The sequence below is a fragment of the Odontesthes bonariensis genome, chromosome 13 (genome assembly GCF_027942865.1).
Source record: "Odontesthes bonariensis isolate fOdoBon6 chromosome 13, fOdoBon6.hap1, whole genome shotgun sequence".
In the NCBI taxonomy this organism is placed as follows: domain Eukaryota; kingdom Metazoa; phylum Chordata; class Actinopteri; order Atheriniformes; family Atherinopsidae; genus Odontesthes; species Odontesthes bonariensis.
Genome location: NC_134518.1, coordinates 27,765,997 through 27,793,690, shown reverse-complemented (window position 1 = coordinate 27,793,690; position 27,694 = coordinate 27,765,997). Strand labels below are relative to the sequence as shown.

The window sequence follows — 27,694 nt, the reverse complement described above, 5'->3', positions numbered from 1 at the left end:
GATTCTAATCGAAGGTTTTACATGTAAGGACATAAATAGATCTTAAATCAGGTAAATACATCCTCTAAAAAAGAAGAACACATGGCATGACACCATGTGTCATTATTCTTTTAAAAACTGAGCCAAAATACAAGAGCAATTTGTGAGAAACTAAGCACATCGTTAATGCTTACATAATATTTAAGAGGGTGAGTAGCAGCCAGTCTCTGCTGATCAAATGCATTAACTGACAATCATTTTCACCTCTTTAAAAGCAGAAGCTTTGTCAGTTGTGAATTAACACAAATGCCAAGGAGGAAAGACATCAACAATGATCTTAGAGAAGTAATTGCTGCTGCCCATCAATCTGGGAAGGGTTATGCTGGTATTCCCTAACACTTTGGACTTCAGCAGCATCAGAAGTTCTCTAACTGGAAAAACAATCAGACAGCTGCCCATCTTTCCCAGGAGTTGACATTCCACCAAGTTCAAGGTCAGACTGTGCAATGCTCAGAAAAACTCAAGACAGCTACAGTTACATCCCAGTAGACACATTTCAGACACTGTTAAGATTAAGATGACTTTTAGTGTCATGTACACACGAATGTTAACATGAAATTACTCCTCCACATTTGACCCATCCAGGTTTGCACCTGTTGAGCACACATGCACACGGTCACACACTCATGGAGACAGATGCCATACTCTGGAGGGGTGGGCAGCCAATCACAGCACCCGGGGAACATGGGGGTAAGGGTGCCTTGCTCAAGGGCACCTCAGCCCTCGACAGCTTTCAGTCGATCATTAAGTCCTAGGTACACCAAAGTATTCTAGAGTCGAGTGTGAGGAAATCTGTCTGGCAGCTAAAGCCAAGCTGAAATTGGGTCATGTACCAGCACAATGACCTTAAGCACACCAGCAAATTTACCACAGAATACCTGAAAAAGAAAATGATTAAGGTGTTGCAGGGGCCCAGTTAAAGTCTAGACCTCAAGCTGATTGAAATGCTGTGCAGGACCATAACAGAGCCCTGCACAAGCGAATGCCAGCAAACCTCAATGAACTGAAGCAGCACTGTGAAGAAGAGTGGGCCAAAATTCCTCCGCAACAATGTGAGAGACTGACTACAGAAACTATTGCCACTGAAGCTGGTTCTAAAAGTTTCTGAATCAGGTGGTGTACTTAGTTTATACTTAGTGTTTTAAGTGTTCTAAATAAATAATGAAAGTGTGAAATGTCGAGTTGTTCATCTGAGGTTGTATCTCAGTGACTTTAAGATCTGGTTAAGATCAGATTATCATGTTGTGATATATAAAACATTAGAACAGAAAGAAGGCATATCTTTTCCACAACTGTATCTGGGAATCCATTTAATGAATTAAGTCTGCACTGTTGTATGTCCCACAAACCAGGACTTCAGGGAGACTGATTTATTACCCTCGATAAATGTGAACACAGAGCCACTGTTCAATGTGCATGAGCTATGGGACGGGTGATGAGTTTACTTTTCCTTTTCAAATGTTGCTGACTCAAAACAGACCGAACTCTGTAGTTCAAACAATTAATTTTGGAAATTGAGGGAAGTTGAGTGAGGCACGCGGTCCGAGTGTGTGTAGGTGTTTTGGTTTGTTTTTGTAGGAAACGTGACCATGTGGAAATCATTACATGTAGGCGGATTCAGCATGCTGCCATATTTGTGTTTGCACGTGACTGACTGTGTGGGTCTGTCACCCCCAGGTTAAGGACGTCATGCACAACAATCCTCGCCTCCACCTGCAGATACACACTTATATCATGACGTCCCAACAATGAACAAATGTCCTCATAAACTAAATGTTTTAGTTACAATTTGATCATATTACAGGTAGAAAATGACACCTTAAAACCCAATAAACAGATGATGTTGTGATAGTTAAATGTAATACGTCTGGCACCGGTGGGGCAGATATAGGAAAGCAAATGTGTTTTTCACGAAATGGCACATGATATGATACCACAAAGTTTTGCTACTAGCAGGAAATATTTGTGTCCACAGGTAACAATTCAAAGTTTAAAAGTGGTTTGGGTAAATGTCCTGGATTAGCACAAATAATCACCACTCTGTTCATAGAAACTGAAGCCAGCAGCTTTTTCATACCTTCTATCAGCACTTAAAATGGCAAAATAACTTCCTACATGAGTTAAAAAGCAGTGTTGAGACTGGATGTAGTAACTCATCTGAAATGAAGAAACCTGACAATGAGGCATGTATGAAATTCAAGAAATAAATCAACATCCTTATTATTCATCTCTGTTGGTATAGGGACCTACTGTATCACACTGTGAAATGACACCCTACCCACAGAGCTGCTGAAAACATTAGTCAGTTAAAGGCCCACTTATAAAGAGTAAGTGGAGGAGAGTGCAGGAGGGAGAGCCAGAGTTGAAGGGCATAAAGGGGGCAGGGAAGTCACTGCTGAGCAGATAGAGAGGCTGACAGGAAGAGTGGAGCAAGCTGAAGAGGGGAGTGGAGTGTGAGGTGGAAGGAGGGGGGTGACAAATAAGAAAGGAGGGAGAGAAGGGGAGGAAAGAGGGGGGGGACCTCCTAATAATACATAAATAGGCAAAAGAGGACTTTGGAGCCTCGCAGTCACTCCTCCCGACAGCCACATCAACTGCTCTCCTCTCCCCCTCTCCTCACCTCCAGCCTTCCTCTCCACTCATCTGCTGCAAACCTTCATTCATCTGGAACCCTGAGCAAAACCAGTGAGTAATTTCCACACCACACTGTTACCCTGAGTCTGACTGCACAGAGATCTTTACAGTCAGAAGACTTCATGTGTTAATCTGCACAAACCAATGGAGCATAATTTTTACAGGCCGCTGGGAATTTTATGCAATAATACTGTAAGTGATAAAATATTCTAGGTAAGCAGAAGTGACAAAGAAATGTAAATGCAACTGGAACAGCATTAAGATTCAATGCATGTCAAACATCAGATAAAAAACAGCAGTTTGTGAGGATGCCAAACCTACATATTTATCTTTCATGCATTTAACAATTCTTTTTGACCTTATTGGTAAGGCAGAATGCTAAAACTGTGTAAAACCCTTTGAGCATGCTGTTCAGGACATGTAATGGAATTAAAGTCATACCACTGAGTCATGAAATCCACACCAGATGAATTACTGGTAGATTTCAGAATAGTTGCAGTCTGAAAGTCAAAATTATGTTCCATCACTGATGGAAGATATGATGAAATATAAAGAGTCACTGGGCGGCAAGAGCAATACAACTCTTGCAACAGGCATCTTAATAAATGTCAGATCCCCTGCTCATTTCTCATTACAGTGGGGAAAAAAAGCATAGAAGGCTGATTTAAAAAAAAATCTGCCTTTGGCTCACACGGTCCATTTTTTATTTCTCTTGGTAAGCCTTGTCAAACACAGAAGCATTTACAGATGTAAGAAAAAATAAGCTGTGTTTCCATCCATGTTGCGAAGAGGATTTGAGGCAAACTTTTGAAATGTTGTATCACAGGAAATATGCATCCAGCTTGTTTCCATTAACTGGTTCTGAGTTAACAAAGTAGCCTAAGAGCCAAAGAGCCATCAGCAGGTGGTTATGTTTTGCACGGTTGTTACAGTTAAGTAGTCGCAACCCAGGAACAAAACTTTGAGGAGGAGGTCACAAATGAAACCAGCCGTGTTGGTCATATATGTGTGAAACATTGGGAGTTCTTTGGGAATTAGGTTGTGATTATACTGTCATGTAACAGAGGATAGACCATGTTTATTCTCTAAAAGCAGAAACAGCTGCTCGTTATGTGATCAGACATTAGGGTAGCACATCTGCTGCATCAGGACTGATTTGCATATTTTATCTCCCTTGTGTACAAAAAAATAAATAAATCAAGCAAGCATAAAGACTAATTTTCAAAGTTCCATCAATATTTTGTTATACGCAGCTTAAACAAACAGAAATGTAATAGTGAACACTGGCAAGGAAGTGAGTATGTACAAAAAAGTAATGGTAAGACAATGGTAAGCATCAAATAGTGTGAAGTGTGGAGAATGTATGCAATCACATGCCACATTTACAGCTGAATGACTTAACTTGATAACTTTTCTCCTTTCTTTCCCCTCACTTTTATATGCGTCCCTCAGATCCTCCATCCTCCCACAATCTGCCCCTATCATGGACATCACAAAGAAAGCTCTCTCCATCTTTGAGGCCCTCTATCACCTGTTATTCTTGATGCTGACACTGGGCCGTGGCATTCATTCAATGCCTGTTCCTACTGATGTTCCCATGTGCACGGCCTCAGAAACAGCTCAGTATCGCCTAACGTTTACAGGAAAATGGACAAAGGCAGCTTTCCCTAAGCAGTATCCTGTCTATCGCCCCCCTGCACAGTGGTCCAACCTTATAGGTAAGAGCACCAAGGGCTTTCTTGCTGTTCCTTCTTTTTTTAAATGAGACTTGGATCAGTATTCTGATGATGGCGTTTCAAAAATCTAACATAAAAAATCCTTTCTCCTGGCTCATTGTTAAATCCTTAATAGGATGATGGAATACATGCAAAGCCAGAGGAAAAATAATGATCTAATTGGTAAACTGATGAGAAAATTCCAACTTTTTTTGAAAGTAGAGAGGATATTCTTGAATTTCTGCCCATTAGCTGGAATACAAAAGATGTCTCGCTCATTCTGAATCATAGATTTTAAAAATCTGTCATCACACAACTCATTTAACGTCCCTTCTGAACAGATGTATATAAACTGAATATTACAGACTAATACCTGCTGGACCATTTATTTCAATACTCTCCTTTCCTCCCTCTCTTCTCTAGGGGTCACCCACAGCTCCGATTACCACATGTGGCAACGTAATGAGTTTGCCAGCAATGGAGTGAGGGAGTTTGCGGAAAAAGGAGAAGCCTGGACCATCATGAAGGAAGTCGAGACGGCCGGCGAACGCATCCAAAGCGTTTATGGGATCCTCTCCGCTCCTGCTGTTGTGGGAGGCACAGGCCAGATGAACACTGAGTTTGAGGTCTTTGCCAGGCACTCCTATGTAAGTCTTTCAACAACTGGCTTCCTTCAGTCTCAGGGCACTGAGTACATGAGAAGAGTTTTACTGACAGGCCAGCAGACATAACACGATGGTGTGATGCTTTCTTTAGACTGCATCACAGGCTGAAAACATTTCTCAACAAATCTTGAAAACCACAGTTCTTGTTTGGTCCAAGGATAATGTTCTTCTTTTAACCTTCTTATGTAGTTTGAAGCTTCTACACTACTAATGAAAATGTAATATATAAATGGCCTTACAAACAGGTACATACATCGCACAGGTTCCAAATCTGACCAAATAATAAAGAGTTTGAAAGGAAAAATGGAGGACAAATGGAAGAAACTACCACTCACTTGCAAAACTTCTTACATGTTGAACATTGACCAAAATTACTGTGGTTGAGGAGTGAAACCTTTACAGCATAAAGAAATATATTTTGAGCACATTTGCTAATGTTTCAAGTCTAAATAAGGGTTTTATACACCTGTTTTCAAGTAGATTAGGGTGAACTGAGCCCTCCAAAACTCCTATGTGAGCTTATATTCTTTAAGGCTGTTTTGTAGCCATGTCATAGCTACAGAAATAAAACCGGGAATTTAAAACTAAATAAATTAAATACAAGTTAACCAAAGCAATAAGTGCCTTTTTAAATAAGCAAAAACTGGTCATGCTATCACTGACGGTTGACAATCTAAAGAGCTACAGGATACGGATAATAAAACACATTGCGTTAACGCAGCAAAACAATCATTGTTCCAATAACCAGCTCGTGACTCTTGTCTTTTTTTAAAATGTGTTATGACCTAAAGAGAGAAACCAACATGTGGCAAGCCTGATGGATGTCTCTTAAAACTATGTAAAACTCAGCAGCAGTTTACTGTTGCTGAGTTTCTGCTAATGAGTCTCTGGATAGGACATAATCTTAGGGACATATTCTACATTTCATTTCAAAGTCCATTACTGCGCAAACCAAAGACGATATTACCATGTACACTCACACCTTCAGTCAATTTAGAATGACCAACCATCCTAACATACATGTTTTTGGATTGTGGGAGAAACTAAAGCTCCTGCAGGCGACCCATCCAAGAAAAATCAAACATATAGAACCCAGCCAATCCACCAACATTCAGACCAACAACATTCTTTTGAGAAGAGACAGAGGATGCCACAGTAAACTAATACACTACACATCACTTAAAGGTGCATGAAATGAGTGTTTGGGGATGAAGAATAGAAGGTTGAAAATGAACAAATCTTGGGGGTGGAGTTACAGTGAAGACACCTGACCCATGGAGACCAGATAATGAAACAGGAATGTTCTAAATATTTTACTTTAACTTCGAAAGGAATCAAATTCAAGTGCTTTGCTATTTGTTTATCTTGAATTGAATTAATCTGTTTAAATTCCTAATAAATGTGAATGTCCATTGAAATACGCAAATCATACTGCAGCTTCTATGAAAATGAAAACCAGATCAATAAATAAACCCGTCAATTTTGGCTTTAACTCGTAGTTATGATTAATTCGTTTACTTAACACAATAAGACCATTTTATTGCTTTGTCCATTTATATTTTTCTCTCTTCTTTTTCTCCTTTTTCTCTCTACACTCAACCTCCTTCCCTATTTTATATTTCCTCCCTCTGCAGCTGTCATTTATCGTGCGGCTCGTTCCAAGCCCAGACTGGTTTGTGGGTGTGGACAGCGTTGACCTGTGTGATGGAGACCAGTGGAAAGACAGTGTGACGCTGGAGCTTTTCCCATATGATGCAGGAACTGACAGCGGGTTCACCTTCTCTTCTCCCAACTTTGAAACCATTCCGCAGGACAGGATCACACAGGTGAGCCAAAAGAAACACTGCTTCAGTCCAAAGTATAAATCACAGCCTGTTTGAGCGCAAGTTCAAATTTGTTGGTTTTATCGTTTTTACTTTGCTGCTTTGACAAAATAGTAAACTGAATATTTGAAGCTTTATAAATCACGCAAGTTTTAAGATTAGCAAGATCGGCCTCGTTTTAAAACATTATCACTTCCTAGAGTATCTTAGCCTAATCTTTAAATAGTGTACAAAACATAATTATAATCGGCTTAAACTGGTAAACTTCTCACCACATTCTTATCAATGCTTTTAATCCTTGCTGATTTCCACATCAACATTTGTACAAGCAGATCTCAATTGACCCTTTCAACTTTTATTTCTTGTTCACTGTTCCCTTCCATAGATCACCTCCTCCTTCCCAAGCCATCCTGCCAATTCCTTCTTCTACCCCCGCCTGAAGCACCTACCTCCCATTGCCAAGGTCACACTGACAAAAGTAAAGAAGACAAATCAGATCATCACCCTGCCAGTGGAGCCCACCCAGTCCAATCTTCTGCCCACGGGAAACGAGATTGAAGACAAGCTCATAAGTAAGTCTGATGAAGAAAAATATGCAGAATTACTCTCTTCATATCAGATGCTGTTTGAAAAAAGTAAAAGCATTACCTAAAAAGTGGTGAACTGAAGAGTATGAGGCACAAATGTTTGGTGCAAAGTGGGAAAACCAAAGTAAATTTTGTAGTTATGATTATTGTATTTACATCTTAATGCACTGATGAGTCTGATAAATCAGCCCTGTAATAAAACAGTAAAAGGGCTGCTTGTGGGGGGGTAGTTCACTACATAAGGTGCAGGCAGGATTTTACAAGTACAGTACAGTATTACTGTGTTTAAACAAAGTAATGACATTTAAAAAAAAAGCATGTCAGCATACAATAACGTGCAATAAAGACCAAGATATATTCCACGCTTTGCTAAACTCAGAATTTAACACAAGGCTAGGAATGTGTCTGCAGAACTGACTCATACAAGCATTTGGGAAAAATTACAGGCCACACAGCAACTCCATTACTTCCAACCAGAAACCAGCGAGGCCAACTGAGTGCAGGGCATCAGAAAATGCCAAGGGCACATCTGGCATCCAGCAAAACTGGCAAAATATAAAAGATGGATTACTTAAAGGACCATTATATGAAAACTATATAAAAAATTATGTATAGCAGCATTCAGGTGCTGACATGAAATGGGACACAGAGATTTCAATCCATAATGTTGAGCTGGAATGAATTAATGTTGGTTTTCAGACTATTTCACACCCTGTTTTGCTGATTAGTGGCAATAATAAAAAATCAGACAACATGCAGAACAAGATAGTAAAGGCCAATTAGTCTCCAACTAAGGCCAATAATACTGCAGTCAGACAGCCTTTCTGTATGACTTTAGTTGACAGAAAGAGAAAAATTACATTTTTTAAAAGCACCATAAAACTCTTAACAGACGACTTGACTAGGAAAGGTTTTCTAAGGAAAAAGGAGCAGACACCATGTCAACCTGGCAAAGGAGCAAACAGTGCAGTAATCAGATTCAGAGTTGAGTGTGACCATAAAGCTTTGAGTCAGCATCACAAAATACAAGCCTGTTCCCTTGACTACCCATCAACAAACAACACAGAGTGGCCAACAATCTGTTGGGGTTTCCTGCGCTGCTCCCAATGCTCCATCCTGCCCCTCCGTCTGTTTACCCTTCCCCTCTCCTTTAATTCATTTCGTCTAGGTCCTCTCCCCAGAGCCACTGTAAAAGCTTTCCCCAATGATTAGCAATCACTCACTGTTGATTTTATATGTGAAACACAGCCCTGATAAAGTACGGCTTTGCTTCTTACAACATTTTATCAACTCAACACTCCTGTTGTCTTTCATGGACACACAGAATGAAGGAAGATGTCAAAATCAGTCTTGACTTGTGATTCGTACTCAATCCCTCCATCCATGCAGCTTCCGTACCACCTCCGATCCTTCTGCTTTTCCACTCTTTGTCCCACAACTGTGATTCATATCAGCTGTACTCACAGCTCCGTTTCCTAATGTAGTTGAAAAAGTTCATGATGTAGGTGAAAGGGAGAGTGAAAGCTAAAAAGAGCTTGAGACTCAAATTGTTATCCATTAAGATAAATGAAAGAAATGGCAAAGAAACCTGCTCATTCCCATTCACTGCAATTTGAGTAAAGGATCAAACCCTTATTTGTTGTTCTGTGAGGCAGAGTTTTAATGACAAACAGCAAGCACAGTCAGCAGAAAGTCACCAAATTAGGGAAGGTTAAATAAAATCTAAAGTAAATCCAGAAGCCAAACCATTGCCAAGAATTTAGAACAAGAGGCTTTGGGGTTTATAAGGACCTGCACAGGCCAACATTTACTGTAAGTCCCTATAATTTTTTTTATTTGCTTCTTTTAAATACAAATAATTGGTGCAAGAGCAATGGTTTCCCCTGTATAGCTAAACTCATAAAAGGAAACAAAAATCTGCTCACAAATTTCCCAATTCCTAACATAGTATATTGTATTTAGAAAGGGAGATAACAGAAAGTAACATATCAAACTTAAATGTTATGTGATTATCATGATTCTCAAACTCCTGTGTATGCAGATACTCCTCTGGACTGTGAAGTGTCAGCATGGTCTCCCTGGGGCTTGTGCAAAGGCAAGTGTGGAGACTCAGGTGTGCAGCACCGCACACGCTACGTCATAATGCACCCTGCCAACAATGGAGTGGCCTGCCCCCTGCTGGAGGAAGAGAGGAAGTGCTTCCCAGACAACTGTTTATGACTAAGCCAGGACAGGAGGGAGAATAAAGAGAGAAAGGAGAGGAGAAAGAAGAAAGAGAAGAAATGCAAAAAAGGGAGGAAGGGACGAAGACGGACAAGCAACAATAAAAGATCTGCAATATATTCACCTGAGGTATAGGCGTACTAAACTAGATTCCATCTATTTTCCCTAGTAAAGGCTGTTTTGGTGGAAATGTGTTGTATACAGATGAATTATTTGTTAACTAGGGAGAGAGTGACAGCAGAAACTCCTCCTCAAATCAATTTGATAGATGTGACAGTGCTAAAAAAGGTGTAGTTTGGCAAATAAACAAACCATTAGACACAACTTTAGTTTTGGCATATTATCAAAAGGACTGGGGATATGACAATGTGGTTTTAAACAAACAAATCCCATTATTGCACTTAAATTGGGTTTAATTTGACACTTTAAAGATCACAGATTTAATTCAAAATGATACATTTAAAGTCTGTTCAATAATATCAGATTGGGGGTAAGAACATAATTCCCCAACAGTTTGATAGGCAAATAGTTCCGACAGAAAAGTTTCCTAAACAATGTTGCATTTAAAAGATGTTTACAGACATATTGTGGTTGTTTTTCTGAAGAAAAAGAATATATTTATTCACAGGATTTTAACCTGTGGTGTACAGTATATGAAATCTGAAAGTAATAACTAGTATTCATACATGTTATTGAGATATATGTCTAATAAGTGAAATTACAGTTTTGTAAAAAGAAAAAAAAAACAAACAAAAAAATTCATTAAAAAATGTGTTATGTTTTCTGTACAGGTCAAATAAAATGTAAATATATAACATGGGATTGTGACTTTATTGAGCATTGTTTCTTCAGTATGATTTAGCTCTACGACAGTCGAACTTAGTGTCCCTCTGCTCAATGTTATGTGTCACCTTTAAATCTGAGTTACTTACGTTTGACCTGACAACTTAACATTAAACATCAGGGCTGCAGGACCAAACCGAGAGAGAAGAGAAAAAATCTGAACCGAATGACCTGAATTCATGTTGCAGAGAAAGTGTTGGTTATAAAAAGGGTAAATGTGCTTCCCCGCTATTTAAATTTGTTCAAACTGAAAGAGCTAACTTGATGCTGTAGAATCCACTGCAGCACATGCAGGCTGTAAAGAATAAATCCTATTTACAGATCAAAACCGTTACTAAAGACTATCCAGTCTTCAGAATAGATTTTGGGGCAAATTGAAGACAGCACAATAAGCAACACTGGATAAGTTTGTGAACCTTAAAACTAAGTGCTTCTGACTTGTTCTGAAGTAAACTGACCTGTGCTATGCACATTTCTGGGTCTGAAACTGAACTGGAGCGCTCAGGTGATTTTGATACCACAGTTCGTGACTTTGGTTTCCAGTCCCGCACCACACCTTTTCACTTTACGATCACTTGACATTTTTGTGGCCGTTTGATGGTGTCTTTTTGGCCTCTTAAACATGTAAAAAAAATTCATGAGCGTGGGTGTATTTGCAGGGCTCCCACTGAAATGTGTGTTCATGGCAGTGGTGTGACATCCCCCAACTGTAGGTAAAGCCAAAGAGCAAATACACTGCCAAATTCTCTAGTGTTACTTTAACAGGGAAATACACACACACACACATATATATATATATATATATATATATACATGTGTATACTGTATATGTAAAAAAAAACATCAATAAGGCCCTTTTTTTTCCAGCGAAACAAAGATTATTGCACATCACTGACTGAAGTAGACAGTTGTAAGAGGGACATCATTTCATTCTGGGTGATAAAGGAGAAGGTGTCAGAATAAAAAAGGCAAAAAAAAAAGTTTGCAATGTTAGAATATAATGTATTGACTGAGAAAAACATTAAGTTGCTGAATGCAGCTCTCAGCTTTTTAATGACATATCTATTACAAGTTATTCTAGAATAAATACTTTCTTATTTCTGACACAATATCAATTCATGGTCATTAAAAACTTTATCAACTGAACAAATGAAAGATTAAACATTGTATAAATTTACTGTTGATATTTCTGTTACACAACTGAAGTGTGGGTGGAGACGGAAATCCGGCTCACTTCAGACTTTTGCAGATGCTGAACATAAAAAGGGCTCATTGTGTGCGGAGGAGTTTACATTTTCAGAGGCTACTTCTTTGGTGAACATATGGCAGCTATGATATGTGATGCTTTGGAAAATATTTCCCACACAAATTCCAATAATATGAGGACGCTTTTTGCATACAGTTGTAACAAACACTGCATTAGTGTCAAGCTCAAGCACCAGTCAACAACCATAAAGACAATGGAAACACATTGTTGGGTTTGCTGCTTCATTTTAGTTAAGTTTAGCAGAGCAGTCGTTTGATGGAATCATGTCTCCCCCAGTGACATACATACCTGTGACGATAAAAAATGTGTTAAAGGGGTCTTGTTGCTTATTCCTAACTAAATAATAGCCCCCAAAATACAATGTAATATCATCTTTGGAAAGGAGCTGCTGAGTATTTACCAACTGGTGCAGTGTTTCTTTAACACCTTTGCTATTGGCCCGCAGGTCAACCAGTCACAAAACAACCAGAATGTCTCGTCACATAAAGAAGCATCTGTGAGTTTCTCACACTCAAACTGTCGCCCTTACAGCCTCCCACTTTATATACAGCATGGGTGTTTTCTGATGAAAGACATCTGAGACGTGAGTTAGAATTTGCAGATCTACAAAAGTCTGCTGAAACTAAAGGCCAAACATTTGGTCACAGTCGAGTATATTGCAATCTAATAGTGCGTAGTTGACCTAAAATGGGTTTGCAAGGCACTGGCTTTTTTCTCCAGTGTTGCCTAATGTTTGCAGCAGCTATGTATTTTGATCTTAGAGAGGAAGAGGAAAGATGCATCATTGAGGAGATTCCTGAGAACACACTGGTGACAGGTGAGTTGTTGACATGGAAGAGTCCTCCAGAGTGTCGTTTATGTTCTCAACTGCAGCAAAAAACGAAGACTCAGATTTCGAATGTGTATGCAATTGTCAGTTATTGTGAACTGCCATGTACGGTACATGAACTTTTGGGACATAATTGTGTTACATGGAAAGCTTGGCTTGTACAGCACACATCTATGCAGTTTATTACTACATATGGTTCTCTTAAAAAACAATAATACGATTGCCAAAGAAATGCAAAGAGCGCTCCATACACTGTATGACCTGTTTACTGTACTCTCACACGCTTCCTGCAACTCTATCCAAATGTATATCAGTTATCTAATTTATTCCAAGCATATTATTATTGTATCTTTACCAGACCAAGATGATACTTGCAAATGTGTCAAGCTATTGGTTTATACCACAGCTGTGTATGTTATAGTATGTGGATATAACCCAGATTTTATTCAATTGCAAATCAAATATGATGCAATCTTCTGAAAGGCAGCAAAACAGAAACATGAGTCAAATTTCCATTAATTTAAAAAATAAATAAGCAAGGTGGTGTCGTGTCACAAGAGTGGCAATATGAGTTATGCTGATGGAGGTTAAAACTCATCAAAAAAAGTAGTGAAAACAAACCCTGCAGAGGTAAAAACACAAAAAAAAACATTGCAGACATCCATCAGAGGGTAATGGAGAGAGCTCTTCCTCAGGAATTCTTGTCATAGAGTTATTGTATCATGTTTTACAGGACATCAGAAGTGTGTTTAAAGCTCAGTTATTATTTTCATTCCCCCAAATCAGCATCAAGTCTTCTTCATAACCACCGCAAGTAGGTGTACGCGCTTTTTTGCTCGTTGGTGGAGATTTCCTTCATTTTAAACCTTGCAAAGGGAACCTGGCTTATGTCTGCATGTGTCTCTTACCTTTAGCTAACTTCCTCTTGGAGCCTTGGAACCTGAAATCAAACAGCAACTCTCCTCACCTTGGTGTCACTGCGACAGTCAGAGACTCCAACCTGGAGGTACTGCACTCATAGGCGAGGTTAATCACCACACAAAGGATCACTCAAACATGTGTTGGATGCTAAACTAAAACATGAGCCAGCTTGTTCCAAACAAAAAACCTGGCATAATAAATTCAACAGTGTTACTAATTAACCACTTTGATTGACATAAACATCATCAATCTACAGTAAGCCTAGATTTCTGTCTTAGTTTCTTCTTTTGTGTTGCAATATTGTCCCAGGCATCCAGCTTTTTGTCCACTGATGTGGTCAAATCAAATTTGAAAAGCCTTTAACCAAATGGAAGCCAATGGACAAAACCAACAGCCATACTTGGTTCCTATTTCTCATTTTCTCTTCCACTTCTGAGATATTTGATCAATGAGAGAGAAAAAAAAACATTGTCTTTCCTCCTCTACAGGTAGTGATGTCCAAACGTTTTGGAAAATTTGCTAAATTCGCCTTCACATCTCATGCCTCTGGTCAGCACTACCTTTGTTTCCAAACAAACTCCACAAGGTTTTCTGTCTTTTTTGGAGAAAAGCTGGTAAGACCTGTGGACACATATACATATACAACATATTTTTCAAGCATACGAATGGAAATTGATGACATTTGCCAATTTTGCTTTACAGAAGCTACATTTGGACGTTCAAATGGGAGAGCACACGACTGGTCCCAATGCCGACAAGACCAAAGACAACTTGAAGACTCTTGAGGAAAGTCTCAGTCACCTCATAGGTCAGATGACGCACATCATCAGGCAGCAGGACTACCAGAGGGTAAATTTTATGTCCAAACTTGAGTTTACAGTGCATCACATTTCAACGATTTCATGTGTCTTTCCTCTGTTTCTTTTTATGTTACTTGCCGTCATTCAGGAGAAGGAGGACGATTTTCGTCAGATCGGCGAAGAGACCAACAGCAAGGTGTTGTGGTGGGCTGTGGTACAGACCTCCGTACTGCTGTCTGTTGGTTTCTGGCAGATGAAACGACTCAAAGACTTCTTCATCGCCAAAAAACTGGTGTAAATCTGAGCTCTCATCTGTCAAAGATACAACTCATGGTTTATTCTTTGCACGTCCTGTCCACGCCTGTGCAAAAGCCAACCTTTTTGTAAGCTGCAATGAAAATCTAAGATATCCAAATGGAAACACCTATTTTTGCCAAACAATAAATGAGGTGGTAGAATGATGAAGTCTGAATGATGAAATATGTGTAAAGGTTTGACAAACTAACAGCTGTGTCTGAATATTGTGGCCAAAATTACATTTGATGAATCTGTTGTCCTTCTTTGGTGTTGTTATATAAAAAAAGTTCTATAGCGTTATGTGATTAAGAAAGTACATCCTTTTTTAATTCTTAAGATTGTACATATCAGGACAAACTTCTACCGGGTTTCAAAGTAAGTAAATACAATGTCAGATAAACAACAGCACATGATATATTATACTGTGTCAATATTCATTAACAAAAGCCAGGCCAAAAAGTGTGTGAATGCATGAACTATATTTTGTTAAAAGCATTAATTTCTTGTATGACATCATCAGTTCATTATCATATCACTGTGGAAGGATTTTGGCCCACTCTTTTCCAACAGTGCTTCATATTACAGAAGTTAGCAGACATTTGCTTATCCACCACTCTGTTAAGGCCCCTCCACAACATTTCAATCAGTTAGCGGTCTGTACTTCGACAGGGCCATAGCAACCCCTTGATTCTTTCCTGTTTCAGTCATGATATTCTTGTTCTGCCAGTGTGCTTGAGATCAGCCTTGTTGCATGACTCAATTTCAGCCTAGCTTTAGCTGTCAACTCAGTGACTGCAAGCTGCCCCGGGTCCTGTGGTTACACAACAAGCTAAAATCATCAAGCCTCCACAACTTTGCCTGGCATTTGGTATGAGGCGTTTGTGTTGATAATTCTGTGTTTGGTTTTTCTCCAAACATGATGATGTGCTTTACAGTTAAAACATTTCAACTTTGCTCTTGTTTGTCTACAGGACATTGTTCCATAAGTCTTGTGTGACATGTTTCTTTGAGAAAAGAGGCTTTTTCCTGGCAACCCTTCTAAACAAGCCTTACTTGTTTAGTCTTTTTCTAATTGTACAGTCACGAATCTTAACATTTAACATGCTAACCGAGGCCTGTAGAGTCTGAGATGCAGCTCTTGGGTGATTTGCAGTGTCTCTGGGATGTGCACAAGTCTAACCTTGAGGTGAACTTGCTGGGACATCCACTCCTTGGAAGATTGTCAACTGCCCTGAATGGTTTCCACTTGTGAATAATCATTCTCACTGAAGAGTGATGAACAATTGTTTGGAAAATTGCCTTATAACCCTTCACAGCATGACTGGCAGTAACAATTGTTTCCGACTGCTGATGTCTTTCCTCCTTAGCGTTGTCTTAAAACACACCTGAATCCTCCAGACCAGCAAACTGATTACTGATGATCAAGTAATGAAGAGGATCTGATTAGCAGCAGCTGGCTGCTACTTACCTTCTTAATTCCTACTTGTTTTTGATGTTGCTAATGTATCATTTCTTTTTCACTTGACCATATGTTATTTTTGTATATACAGACTCATAACGCCATTACCATTAATTCAAATATGCTAATTACTGCAAAACCCCAGATTTTAATATGCAACTACGGTAACAGAAAACAAAACTAGATATTTTTTAATGTGTTGTTACTTCGTATCATGCGTAGTATCATTTGAATTATTACCGTACTTAAATGGCATGAAAACGTTTGTTTTGAAAAACAAGATTGTACCCTAATTTAATAGGAGATCTAATATCATAGCTGCAAATGCTTGCTTTAAATGTTAGCATCTATCAGCACGCAACGTTCTTACGTCGTTACGTGCTGATTGAAAATGAATTCGCAACCGGAAGTCTGTAATAGCTGATATGACGGTTTTTAGTAAAATTATAGATAATAAACTAATAATCATCTAAAGGGTGAAGTTAAAATTAGGTTATCTAATTAAAAACATCGCTAAATCTACACGTAACCACCTTGGATATATTGTTGGTTTAAAGGAGTTTATGCTAAGTTAGCATTTAGCTTCGCCAACAACGCGAAACCACAGGTAATCTAACCATTGCCACCTCATTGTAAACAACGGTTTCCCGTTTATTAAAAACTACTGCATACACTAAAGGAAAATAATAATATTGGTAGATATTTTCAAGCACCACAGTATATAGAAGTGGCGACTGAAATATCCCTTACTTAAATTTGTGACCACAACAAAACGTAATAGTATTGATGAAGTAATTAGCTAATAAACTTATTGCTAATTTTATCTACTTGCAGGTCTTCCAATGTCTAACTGGGTCTGCTGCAATTCCTGCTTTGTTTCCCCCAGCACTGACCGCAAACTGGCTGTCACCACCTGTGGCCACGTCATATGTAATGTCTGTTATCAACAAGGTAGAAAACTGTCTTGATAGAGAGGCAATCAAACCAATAACTGTCTTATATATTTATGAACACCATCTACGCTACTGCAGTGTCGTGCTCTCTGCTCATGCAGCGTTATTAAACAGGGACATCTGTTGGGCAAACAGTGATATTGCAAACCTGATTGCTCAGTTGTACCTTCAGTAGCCCTTAAAACTCCCATTTTTACATGACACAGGGGAGTTCAATTGAAAGTCAGTTTTACTATGTGGCTCATGTTATGGCCCCAAATTAAATATGAATGAAATTACAACATTCACGTTGGTCAAGGGAGGAATAGAAATACTCCTAGAGATCCCTTGGTCCCACTTTGGGAACCACTGATCATATTCGTAAGTCACAAGTCAGTTCCTGATGGGTCCCCTCTCATTTAAAGTCCACTTGCTCTGGGTCCCAAGGCTAAGCGGGTTAATAATTCATTTAGGCTCTCAGACAGAAACACTTTTGGAAGCACTTTTTTCAGTTAATGTATTTCTTCCACTTAGAAGACAAAAGTACTTTTTGTCAGTATATACAATACTTGTAATCTGTCTTTCAGGCAACCAAGGCGAATGTTTGATATGCAACTCCCGATGCCAAGTATCACCACTCTCTGACAAAGTAAGCAACTTTGTTTTCCACATCAGATTTCTCATGAAACGACTTTACATATAATAACGTAAAAGAACAGGCCATTGTCATTACAAAATCCGGCTTTTTTGCAATGTCTTTGTTTCAGAGCAGCTCTGACGTGAAGGCCTTGTTCTCTGACATCAACGTTGTTGCAACGAAACACTTAGCAGAAATCAGCAAAGTTAGTTTATGTCCTTTACTCACATCTAAAATAATTAAGAATAGTCGTTTCATAGCTCTGAAAACCGCTGTCGCATCTTACAATGCTGTATTGTTCTCTGTTATCACTATTTGAATTTGTTGTTCTGTGTCTCAGTAGCTATGCTCTAAATCAGCTGTAAATGTGTAATGTCTGTTTTCCAGCACAGACTTTACATACGAGCACGGTGTCACCTCTCTTTTACCTTTCGGCAGGTTATAATGTTCCAGGCAAGACATCAAAAGAGGCTGTTGACGCACTATCAGCAAAGGGTTAGGAGCATTTATTTTTAATGAAACGGATGCCATATTAGTTTTTCTGATATTCTTTTGAACGTTACTGCTGTTATAAAGTATATTTTGTATTTTAAAACCTGACAGGCCCGATCCACCAACTATTCTGATAGTATGTTTTAATTGTTGATGAAGATTCTAAGTCATCCAGGTCAGGGTAATCATAAGAGCCAGTGACTCAAACGACACATTGGTCAGGTGACACGTGTGACTGTTGCGACCCTCTCTGCTAATAAGCTGATTCTCCCCACCATCTAGTTCAGAACTGGAGAAGCCTTTCGGACGAGAGGTGAAACGTCTTCAAGATCCAAGAAGAAGTCCAGTTGCCCTTATTCAAGCTCTCATGATTGTGTTTTAATTACTCCCCGTCTCTGCAAAGATACACATTAATGTTTCTGATGCTACGGTATAGTCAGTCTTAGTACACATTTTGATTATTACAGAATGAGAAACTAGAAGACGTATTAGTCAAGATGAAGCAAGAAATGCAGCAGATGAAGAGGCGAGTGAAATCCATATGTTTAAAACACATTCACATGCAGTGAATTTTCTAAACTGGAGCTCATAACAAGTTGGGTCCATTTTTTTTCCTCTTCAAAGGAACCTGAGTGAACAGGGCGCCTACATAAGACAGCTGGAAAACTCTCTTCAGCACCAGAAGTACAGCGCTGAGTATTTATTTATTACTGTGATTGAATATAAAGCCACGAAGCATGCTGATAGTTACGCTCCCTGTCAGACTGTCACAAATTAAACTAGCCTGAGAAATATTTTTATTATTATTTTCCTAGCTCTTAGCCTTTTTCTTTTTTTTTCTTAGCTCTTAACACATTTTTGGGTATGTTTTGTTTTTTCCTTTTGTATTTAGTCATAAATACAGTATAAAGGCGTATTTAAACAGTATGGCTGTTTTTATCTTCAACTCTCACTAGATGTCACTGCCGACACATTATGCCTGGCCTGTTAAAATCAGAGATGAATTATTTAAGGGGGCTAAAATACCACAACAGTTATATTTACACAAGACCTTTTATAATCCAGTTTCAGCTCTAGATTAAAGTTAAAAAACAGACTCATGACTATCTTAAGAAGCATTTAAATAAATGCTACGGTTTACATGTAGGTTGCTGCATCAATCTCCACATCATTACCCCAAAATACTGAAGCAAATGTCTTTTTGAAATACAAAATAGGAACTGAAAGTAGACTTAGAACCTGGGCACCCCTGATTAAAAATTTCTGTAAACATGAACAGTTTAGCGAGCAAAAGAAAAGAATAAGTGCTTAGGACATTGATTAAGCCACTAAAAACTGTTTTAACTCTGTTTATCAGTATTACATATTTAGTCTTTTTCCATAAAACAAATCCCTTAATGCATGGAAATGCTGCAGATGTTACTAGATTTTACAAACATCTGTCAATACTTAGAATCAATTCTGAGAACTTAATATCTTTTACAGTGTTCTCATTTCCTTTCTTTTAAACTCTTAAATTGTTTATAAAAAGATACTTCAAAAGATTTGCTTCAAATGTTGTTAAAATGCTACATTTTCACTTTTTACCTTTTTACCTTTGGAGCTTAACTCATCTCCTCCTCAATTGGCTTGATCACAGTAACATCATTTTTATTTTAACATTTGCATGCTATATTTAGTGTAACTGTAAGCCTATACCGGTCTCTCATTGTTGGATTCAAGCGAGGAACTGTGTGGCTGTGAACACTATTTTGTTGGAACTGTTTAATCTTATTTATTACTCTCACACAGCGCCAAGGCGTCAACTGTGTCTCAGATCAGCCGCAGTTCCCATACTGCACAGGGGCATAAACCTGGTAAACAGTCTTATAATTTATTGGCTCTACTGTGCTTCTATTGGTCTGTATGGCAGACACGGCTGATTGTTATTGCATCTAAATAATTAGAAATATCTTAAAATGTCATTCACAAAAAATTGTATGGTTTGAATGCTGTACTGTGCAAGCAAATTATAGTTCATGTATCATATACATTGTCTGTTCATGACATGTTTCTTAGATTTATTCCATCAATGCAATTATCCAATCATAATGTTGGAAATAAGAATGTTTGTGTTATTATTATAAAGGCATTACAATGTGTTGTGACTGACTTATTTAAAACAGAATTGAAATCCTTGTTGCCTCCCCCCAAACCCTCTGAAAGATAAGAAAAGAACACCAAACACGGGTTGGGTGACTTTCAGAAAAGAAGGAAAAGCTAACATCCTCCTTCAGAAAACTTCAAACCCTGATGTATCTGGGCCTTTTGGCCTGACTCCATGTTCTTTGCAGATGTATACATCTACTTTATAACCATTAATTTCTCTTGTCAGTAATGGTTTACAGTATATTTTAATGCGTTGCTGTATGGTGTTTGCCTGTAGTCCTACAGATTCCGTATAACTCCCCAGTTTCCTTCTCACGACACTCTTCAGTCACCAGTATGTGAGTATCATCTGTCTTCTTCTTCTTGTCATTAATCCACACCCTCTGTCTGTCTTTGCACTCTCTTCAGCCCTATCTCCTTTGAGAAAAAAAGGGGCTATTTCACTCTGAAAAAAGGAAAAACGAGAGTTTTTTTTTCCATCAACAATGTCTAATGTTAGCTTTAGCTGTTGTTTAGATTTGCCTTGCCCTGTGGCTGTCCACAAAGACGCACAGCTGAAAAAGCTTTTATTAGCTCGGGTTTTGGTAAGAATCCCTGTTGGGTTTCTTATCCACTGACTGAGGATTGATTGGGCACCTGAATTAAATAGTCTAAATGTTGTCTTATTCAATGAGACTTTAAATGCTTAAACAGCAAAAGCAGTAGAAATGATGGATATCAGTTGCAAACCCCAATTGCTTCAGAGCCAATTCAGCTTTTATTTGAAAAGGGGGGAAAAAAAGGGGGACTTTAACTGTATATTTAGTCACTAATAAATCATTACTGCCCGTCAAATCAGACTGAAGAGGCCCATCTGTATCAGGAAGTTGGTCTCACTACATTTCTTGTTTATTTGGGTGCACTAAAATTTGTGATTATTTTGAAAAGATCCAACAGCTCTTCGTTTTATCTCAAGTTTTAAACAAAATTCTGTTTTCCAGTCAGAGTAAAGCTATGCTATACATGTATGGTCACAATTTTTGTGGAGAACATAAATTAATTAAATATTTTTCTGTACAGATTATCTGGCTTCATGCATTTTTTAAAATAGTCATTTAGAGCTCCATGTAGCATCAAATTATATGGGGAGTATCAATAACTTTCACTTTAAAAAGAATAAATGTCGCTGTTGAATAGACACTTGACTTTGTGGAAAAAAAGGAAACTGTTCAGGCACCACTGTTCAGCCAGCTGAACCCAACAGAGCTAATGAAGTGTGCCTTCCTGTCTGGCAGCCCTGACAACATGGACGTGGATGAAAGGAGTCTTTTCAGGAAAGTAAGTGCCATTATTTCACCCAGTTTTTGTTTTGAAAGAGATCTGTGAAGGTTTTACAACATCCTGATATTTGCTTTAAGAATTCAGCGCACGAGGAATTAAAAGTATTGAGGTATTGAGGCTTTTTCCTGTGTGTTGTTGTGTTTCAGCCAAGCTCTGCACCCAGACTGTCAATTATCAAGCCTCCACAAGACGGACGAATGGGTAAATGCTCTGCTCCTTTTCCTTTTTGGTTTTAAGAAGTGTTAAAGAAGTGTTGTCTGTGTCAGATTCTACCAGCAACAATATACATGTATTTTTTTTTATGATTAAGCAGGTATAGAAAATATATGGATGGATGTCACAAATGGGATTTTTCACATCTAGAACACATTCAAAAACAGGGATAAGGAAGTGGGATGCAGTATCAGAACAGTATTATCCTGTGAACTGTCACACCACAGAACTGACTTTTAACCCTTCTCACCCCATAATGTTGTCCAAGATTTTCACTTTTCTACTTCTCTGTCTGTCTGTCCCTCTTGGTTAGAAGAGAATTTGATCAATTTGTGGTTTCTAAGTCTGCATAAGGTCCCTCTGCGACTGAACACGTGCAGCCCAAACATTTGTAGCTTCACAGACCGAGCACGCCAACTGCACATGCATCTGGATCGATCATCAATTAGAAAAACGACATACCTGACTAAGAAGACAAGGAGCAGAAGATCAACATGGACGCTTGTTTTGAGAAATAATTTTTCAGGAGAATCGTCATTATCCACAATCTCTTTAATATCCTGCAGACTGATCACGTGGCCGCACATGGCAAGCTCCAGTGTGGCACATTAAACACATTGTTAGGCTTACAATAAATGTTGATACATACATGGTTACTGTATAAAACAACAAGCTGTTGTGATCCATGGTTAAAGAGATGGAGGTGGCGACCCAAATGCAGAAAAGCAAAGCACTAAGAGGTTGAGACAACAACAAACTGGCAAACACTAAGAGAACCAGAGAGCTATATAAACTGAGAGGGTTGATGAGCTGAGTGACAGCAGCAGAGTGAAACACTGAAAACAATTAGAAACTAAACAGAACGCACAAGGAACACAAACTCGAACAGGAACACATACAAACAGAGTTAAACACATGAGACACTAAACCAGGGAGCGAGAAACAAAAGGTGGTAACTGAACAGTACAGACACAAGCCAAACCCTAAGGACTGAAACCGAAGGCAGAATTCACATAGAATAAAGCTCAAACAAAATACCAGAACTGAACCAAAACAGAACAGAGACTAAACCAAGGTGCTAAGAATAACTGAACCAGAGCATTGAGCAAAAACCAAATTACCAGTGCTAATCAGAAAAATTGGGTTAACATGTGCAACCAAGAGACTAAAAGGCAAGAAAAAACACATAAAAACCAAAGCCCACCAACCCTGAGACAAACATTGTGACACTTTGTGGGTTTTTATGGTGACTCTTCTATGTTTTGGACATGTGGACAAACCTACATGTTACACATTTTGGTGTAGACCGGGCTGTAGATTCAGACACCAACTCCTGTTAAGAATGTACCCGAGCACCAAATGTTCTTCGGAAAATCAAACATGTTTTAATCTTTGTTGACAGTTTGAGGATTACACAGGCTGTAGTTCACCATCACCATCAATAGTTATTAAACCATTACAAAAGTTGTCTTTTGATAAGCTTAAGAGTTAAGCTTCTCAGTCTCTTAAGGGTTATGACCCATGTTGTGGGGAACAAATGAGGCGTGTGACAACACTAGAAGTGCTCTTTCTGTAGGGCTGTGGTGTAGATATTATTATTATTATCATCTGTGTTATTGTAAGTAGATATTTGTTTGTTGCAAATGAAAATATGTGACCAGCATTAGACTGATGGCTTTTTTAGATGCTTTACTGTCTGAAAGTTACTCCGGATATATGCCATCTACACTGGAGCTAACAGCAGCAGAGCTGTGCGCGCATGCTGTGGGTGTTTTGCCATGTTTGGTAGCAACCTCTGCGTAAGTTTGGAGAGAGGATGACTCAACCATTTGTCTTGTTCTCCTGGAGAGTTTTCCAAATGACGCTGGCATGAAGCTCATGTCGGGGCAGAAGAAACACATAAGCCTATAATGATGTCAAAATGTCTCTCATGCATTTTGAAACCGTTTTGAGCTGTGTTATTTGTGTCATTTGTGTGAAGCATTGACCGTGTTTTCATTTGCTTAATTCATTTTTCTTTTTCTTTCCAGGCATAATCTCTCACAGGTCGTCCAACCAAAACATGCCAGCTGCCCGCTCCGCACGCTCAGCCACAGTCAGGTTGATGAATTTCTCTCTTTGCAGATGGATTCCTTATTATACGTCTCTTATTTGTCTACTTCAACTCCACAAGCGTGCCTTTATGTAGCTGTGAGCTTCTTTTATTTTTTTTACTCGTAGCTCAGTTTCATTTAAAGGATAACTCACAATCCCATAGATATTGTCTCAGCATCACATGAAAAGGTTTGTTAGTCTATTCTTCTCAATATTGGAATTTTAGAATAAATGATAAAAGTTAAGCAATTTGTGAGGGTTATCAACATCAGTGATAAATTTTGATGACTTTTATTTCCGTTGGGCACTTGAAGGAGTTTAATTAGATTATATTTGTCATTTAATTGGTTCAGCTTCCTGAAACATGTACAGAGAAAAAAAGGAATTGATTCCTTGTTGATTTTTGCAAATAAGCAGATGGCTTCCTTGTAATGGACTATATTTAGACAGTCACATATCTGACTTTGGTTTTGTTTTTTTGGAGGCTTCTGGAAGAAGTTAAAAGTTACCGTCAAACATGTTGCTTATTTGGAATATTGTAACAATTTTCCTCTCCTGTTTTAGTCGTTTTCAAGGAGCACCTTTGACCCCGGAGGCATCATTCAACCCGAGTTCTGTATGGACGTCGCCCATCTTCAAACCTCCATCCTCCTTCAGACACTCCATGTCTTCTCTGGTCTGCCCTCCTCCTTAACACATACAAACACACTCATTAATTGCATGAAGCCTTTATAGGAAGTACACCTTGCCTGTCTTTCTGTAGATGTCTCTATAGATTCTCTCAATCTAAAACAAGTCACCAGCCAGTGTGTGTGTTAGTTTTAACAACCCTTTATCTACATGTACAATTAAACGTGTCCAGCTTGACTCAAATATGTCCTGTTACTTACTTTATATTGATGATTTAACTCACATTTTGTTAAAATGCAATTTTCTTTCAATATATGGATCAAATAAATTGATTCTAAAGAAATTATTTAAGTCTTTCTGTTCATCAGAGAAGTCGGACCCACATGGCCTTAAACAGTTAAAGTGTTTTCTTTCCATGTCTGCAAACGTCCTTATGAAATTCTGCTACATTGATTTCTATGTTGGTGGCTGTTATGTAGCAAAAGATTAGGTTATCCATAAGAATTGTTTTCAGTAATCCAGCGGAGAAGCCTTGTAAGGCTTCGAAACAACAAAGCCTTCCAGGCTTTTAGCCAAAGGCTCAATCTGACGTGACGCTCACTGTGCTGAACCAGCACCTGTTCAATTTACAAAGATAAACTGGGATTATGTTGTACACAAAAGAATACCTCCGTTTGCTGGCTTTTACAAGACTAGGCTTAAAGGCTGACAGGCAAACGCTGCCATAACACTAACAAGTCCTGTTTGAAGCTATGCATTTAACTTCCCTTAGCAGTGGTTTCCACATTTTCGCCTTGCCGGATATAACTTCAGGAACGTGACTTGTTATTTCACCCTTAAAATCAGTTACAAAACAGCTGCAAGTGAAGACAAAGAGAAGTGTATCCATATAGAAACATGATATCACCTGAAGTCATCCCAGGAAAGGAAAAGCGGGTGGCGAGGACACCCGATGTGTTCAGACAGGTCGGTTCTTTCTTTGTAGGCCTACGTTTTTGCCTCTATTGTCGCTGGTTGTCAGGGTGTTGAATAATGTCTATTGAAGAGGGCTCAGGTGTGACTGTGTGTGTGTTCTGGGCCTGTGCACGCAATATTCAGGCACTTACTTGAGTGTGTGTGTTAGGTTTTTAGTGGGCCTGATCCTCTTCTGTGCTCCAGTGGGACTTGAAGTCGTTTCCTGTTTTTTAAGGTCCGCTTAGAGCAAAATGGCTCCCCGGGGCAGCCAAAGCTGTCATGGTGTCACACGTTGACAGTGAGAAGACTAAATCAAAATAATCTCTACCTTATGCACTAACACGGACACACACTGGGCGATCTGTCTTGGCATCCCCTCAGAACAGTAATAGGGTATGTGTGTTTTGTGTGTCTGTTTTGTAATACTTTACAGAAATCACAGAAGTCTAGATACAAAGACATGCCATTTTATTTCTCTTTTTCATCCTCCTCTCTCTGTTACTTTCTCTTTAACTCAAACACACTCACACACACTTCTGCATGGCTTCAGGCTGTACAAATGAGCTCTGCCACTTCAGAGAGCAAAAGAAAACTATTCTGATGTCAGCGGTAATTATTCAGCAGCATGTTCCCACAGATTGTCCACCCCTCCCTCGATCTCTCAGCCTCTCCATCTACATCTTACTTGTGAGTGTGTGTTTGTGTGTGTGTGTGTGTGTGTGTGTATGAGAGACAGCAATGCTTCTCTTCTCTGTTAATCTGATCCAGACTTCACACTTTGTCACTCAGTGTTTCAGTCTTATACCTTCAGTGTTGTAATTGTAATCCCCTCTAGGCAAGACATGACATGAACTAAATGATTTCACACAAGAGCTATTTGTCTTTCCGAGGTGCACCAAAAGTGTTCCTCTTTAAGCCTCCGAGGCATAATCTATGATCCCAATCACTTTTACTGTTTAATATTCAGCTAAAATTTTTAAAATTTACATTACTCGTACACTGACCCCAGACCATGATTGTAATCTGAGTTTTATAAACTAATTATCCATAGATTCTGTGTTTTTACTGTTACATGTAGTCATTTTTAAGATTTAGGAGACGATGAAAGATTAGCACCTAATTTGAATTTGTTCATTTTAGTGATTGAGAGCAGGGCGAGCCCTGATTTGTGACCCGCAGCAATTACTAGATTGGTCATGAGTCGAGCCACAAGAGGAAAAGAAGACAGACATTTATGCTGCACTAAATAGATGTTTTACCTTTCAGAATCTCAAAAGATAAAGACAACCTGCTGACAATTCAGACATACAAGCTGTCTGTGATGATACTGCAGGTACACACGTCTTGTATCACAGTCCAAAATGGCTTGGAACCAAGATGGACCATCATATGTTGCCCACAAAAATATCTCCATATCTGACCCACTGATGCAAAACAAGCATTACTTTTTTATTAATGACTTTAAATTTGTACAATTATTATTAAATGCATTTTTCTAACATAACATACAAAAGTGCAATATAAACATATTCTAGGTATTCTCCGAGCTCTACTTCCAGTAAGACACGCCTGAAATACCTCATCTGAGAGACACCTGGGAGACATCCCGAACAGATGCCTGAACCCCCTGAACTAGCTCCTCCTTCTGCAGAAAGGATTCAGCCCTCTAAATACTAAGCTCATCACCTTATGTCTAAGGCTGAGCCCAGACGCAGACTACAAAAGGATCATTTTTTATTATTTCTGTCCAGGATGTTATTCTTTAAGTCACTGCACATCATTTTAGGAGCTTTCTCCCAAACAAGTTATGGAAGAGTAGTCGAGCATTAACTCTTGTACCTCTATGATGCTGGGTAGGGGTGAGGTCGCGAGGCTGCAGCAATATACAATATTCACACCGCGACACATGTAAACAAGACCTTGAGACATTCAAACTTCACCATTTGAGGTAACAACTCACCCTCAAACTGGAGGGCACAATCCACCCATTTCCAGTCAAAAACCATGGTGTCTGACTCAGTTGTACTGGCTCTCATTCAAGCCGCTCCTTAATCAGCTGCAAACCGCAGAGAGCAACACACACCTCCATTGAGTCTGACTTACAACAGCAAATAAAACAAACATCTGTTCTGGTTAACAAGGACTGGGCCCATATTACTCCTAAAGAACACA

At 38.9% G+C, this 27,694-nt stretch overlaps 3 protein-coding genes across 3 annotated transcripts; all 3 read left to right on the top strand.

Moving 5' to 3' along the window:
• The first annotated feature begins 2,616 nt into the window (after nucleotides 1-2,616).
• On the top strand, nucleotides 2,617-10,469 carry spon2b (spondin 2b, extracellular matrix protein). Its single transcript, XM_075480735.1, has 6 exons — nucleotides 2,617-2,724; nucleotides 4,126-4,391; nucleotides 4,812-5,035; nucleotides 6,688-6,879; nucleotides 7,262-7,448; nucleotides 9,505-10,469. Exons 2-6 carry the CDS (start codon nucleotides 4,157-4,159, stop codon nucleotides 9,681-9,683), a joined length of 1,017 nt encoding a protein of 338 aa, XP_075336850.1. The 5' UTR covers nucleotides 2,617-2,724; nucleotides 4,126-4,156; the 3' UTR covers nucleotides 9,684-10,469.
• Nucleotides 10,470-12,483: 2,014 nt separating this feature from the next.
• LOC142397384 (transmembrane emp24 domain-containing protein 11) lies at nucleotides 12,484-14,644 on the top strand. The gene is made up of 5 exons (XM_075480734.1): nucleotides 12,484-12,613; nucleotides 13,540-13,631; nucleotides 14,035-14,160; nucleotides 14,249-14,395; nucleotides 14,495-14,644. The coding sequence occupies exons 1-5, from the start codon at nucleotides 12,484-12,486 to the stop codon at nucleotides 14,642-14,644; spliced, it is 645 nt and encodes a 214-aa protein (XP_075336849.1).
• Nucleotides 14,645-16,623: 1,979 nt separating this feature from the next.
• rnf212 (ring finger protein 212) lies at nucleotides 16,624-24,813 on the top strand. Its single transcript, XM_075480733.1, has 13 exons — nucleotides 16,624-16,709; nucleotides 16,937-17,053; nucleotides 17,622-17,683; nucleotides 17,802-17,876; nucleotides 18,110-18,166; nucleotides 18,631-18,689; nucleotides 18,788-18,847; nucleotides 19,955-20,019; nucleotides 20,589-20,649; nucleotides 21,586-21,628; nucleotides 21,778-21,832; nucleotides 23,875-23,944; nucleotides 24,503-24,813. Exons 2-13 carry the CDS (start codon nucleotides 16,945-16,947, stop codon nucleotides 24,630-24,632), a joined length of 846 nt encoding a protein of 281 aa, XP_075336848.1. The 5' UTR covers nucleotides 16,624-16,709; nucleotides 16,937-16,944; the 3' UTR covers nucleotides 24,633-24,813.
• Nucleotides 24,814-27,694: the final 2,881 nt, after the last annotated feature.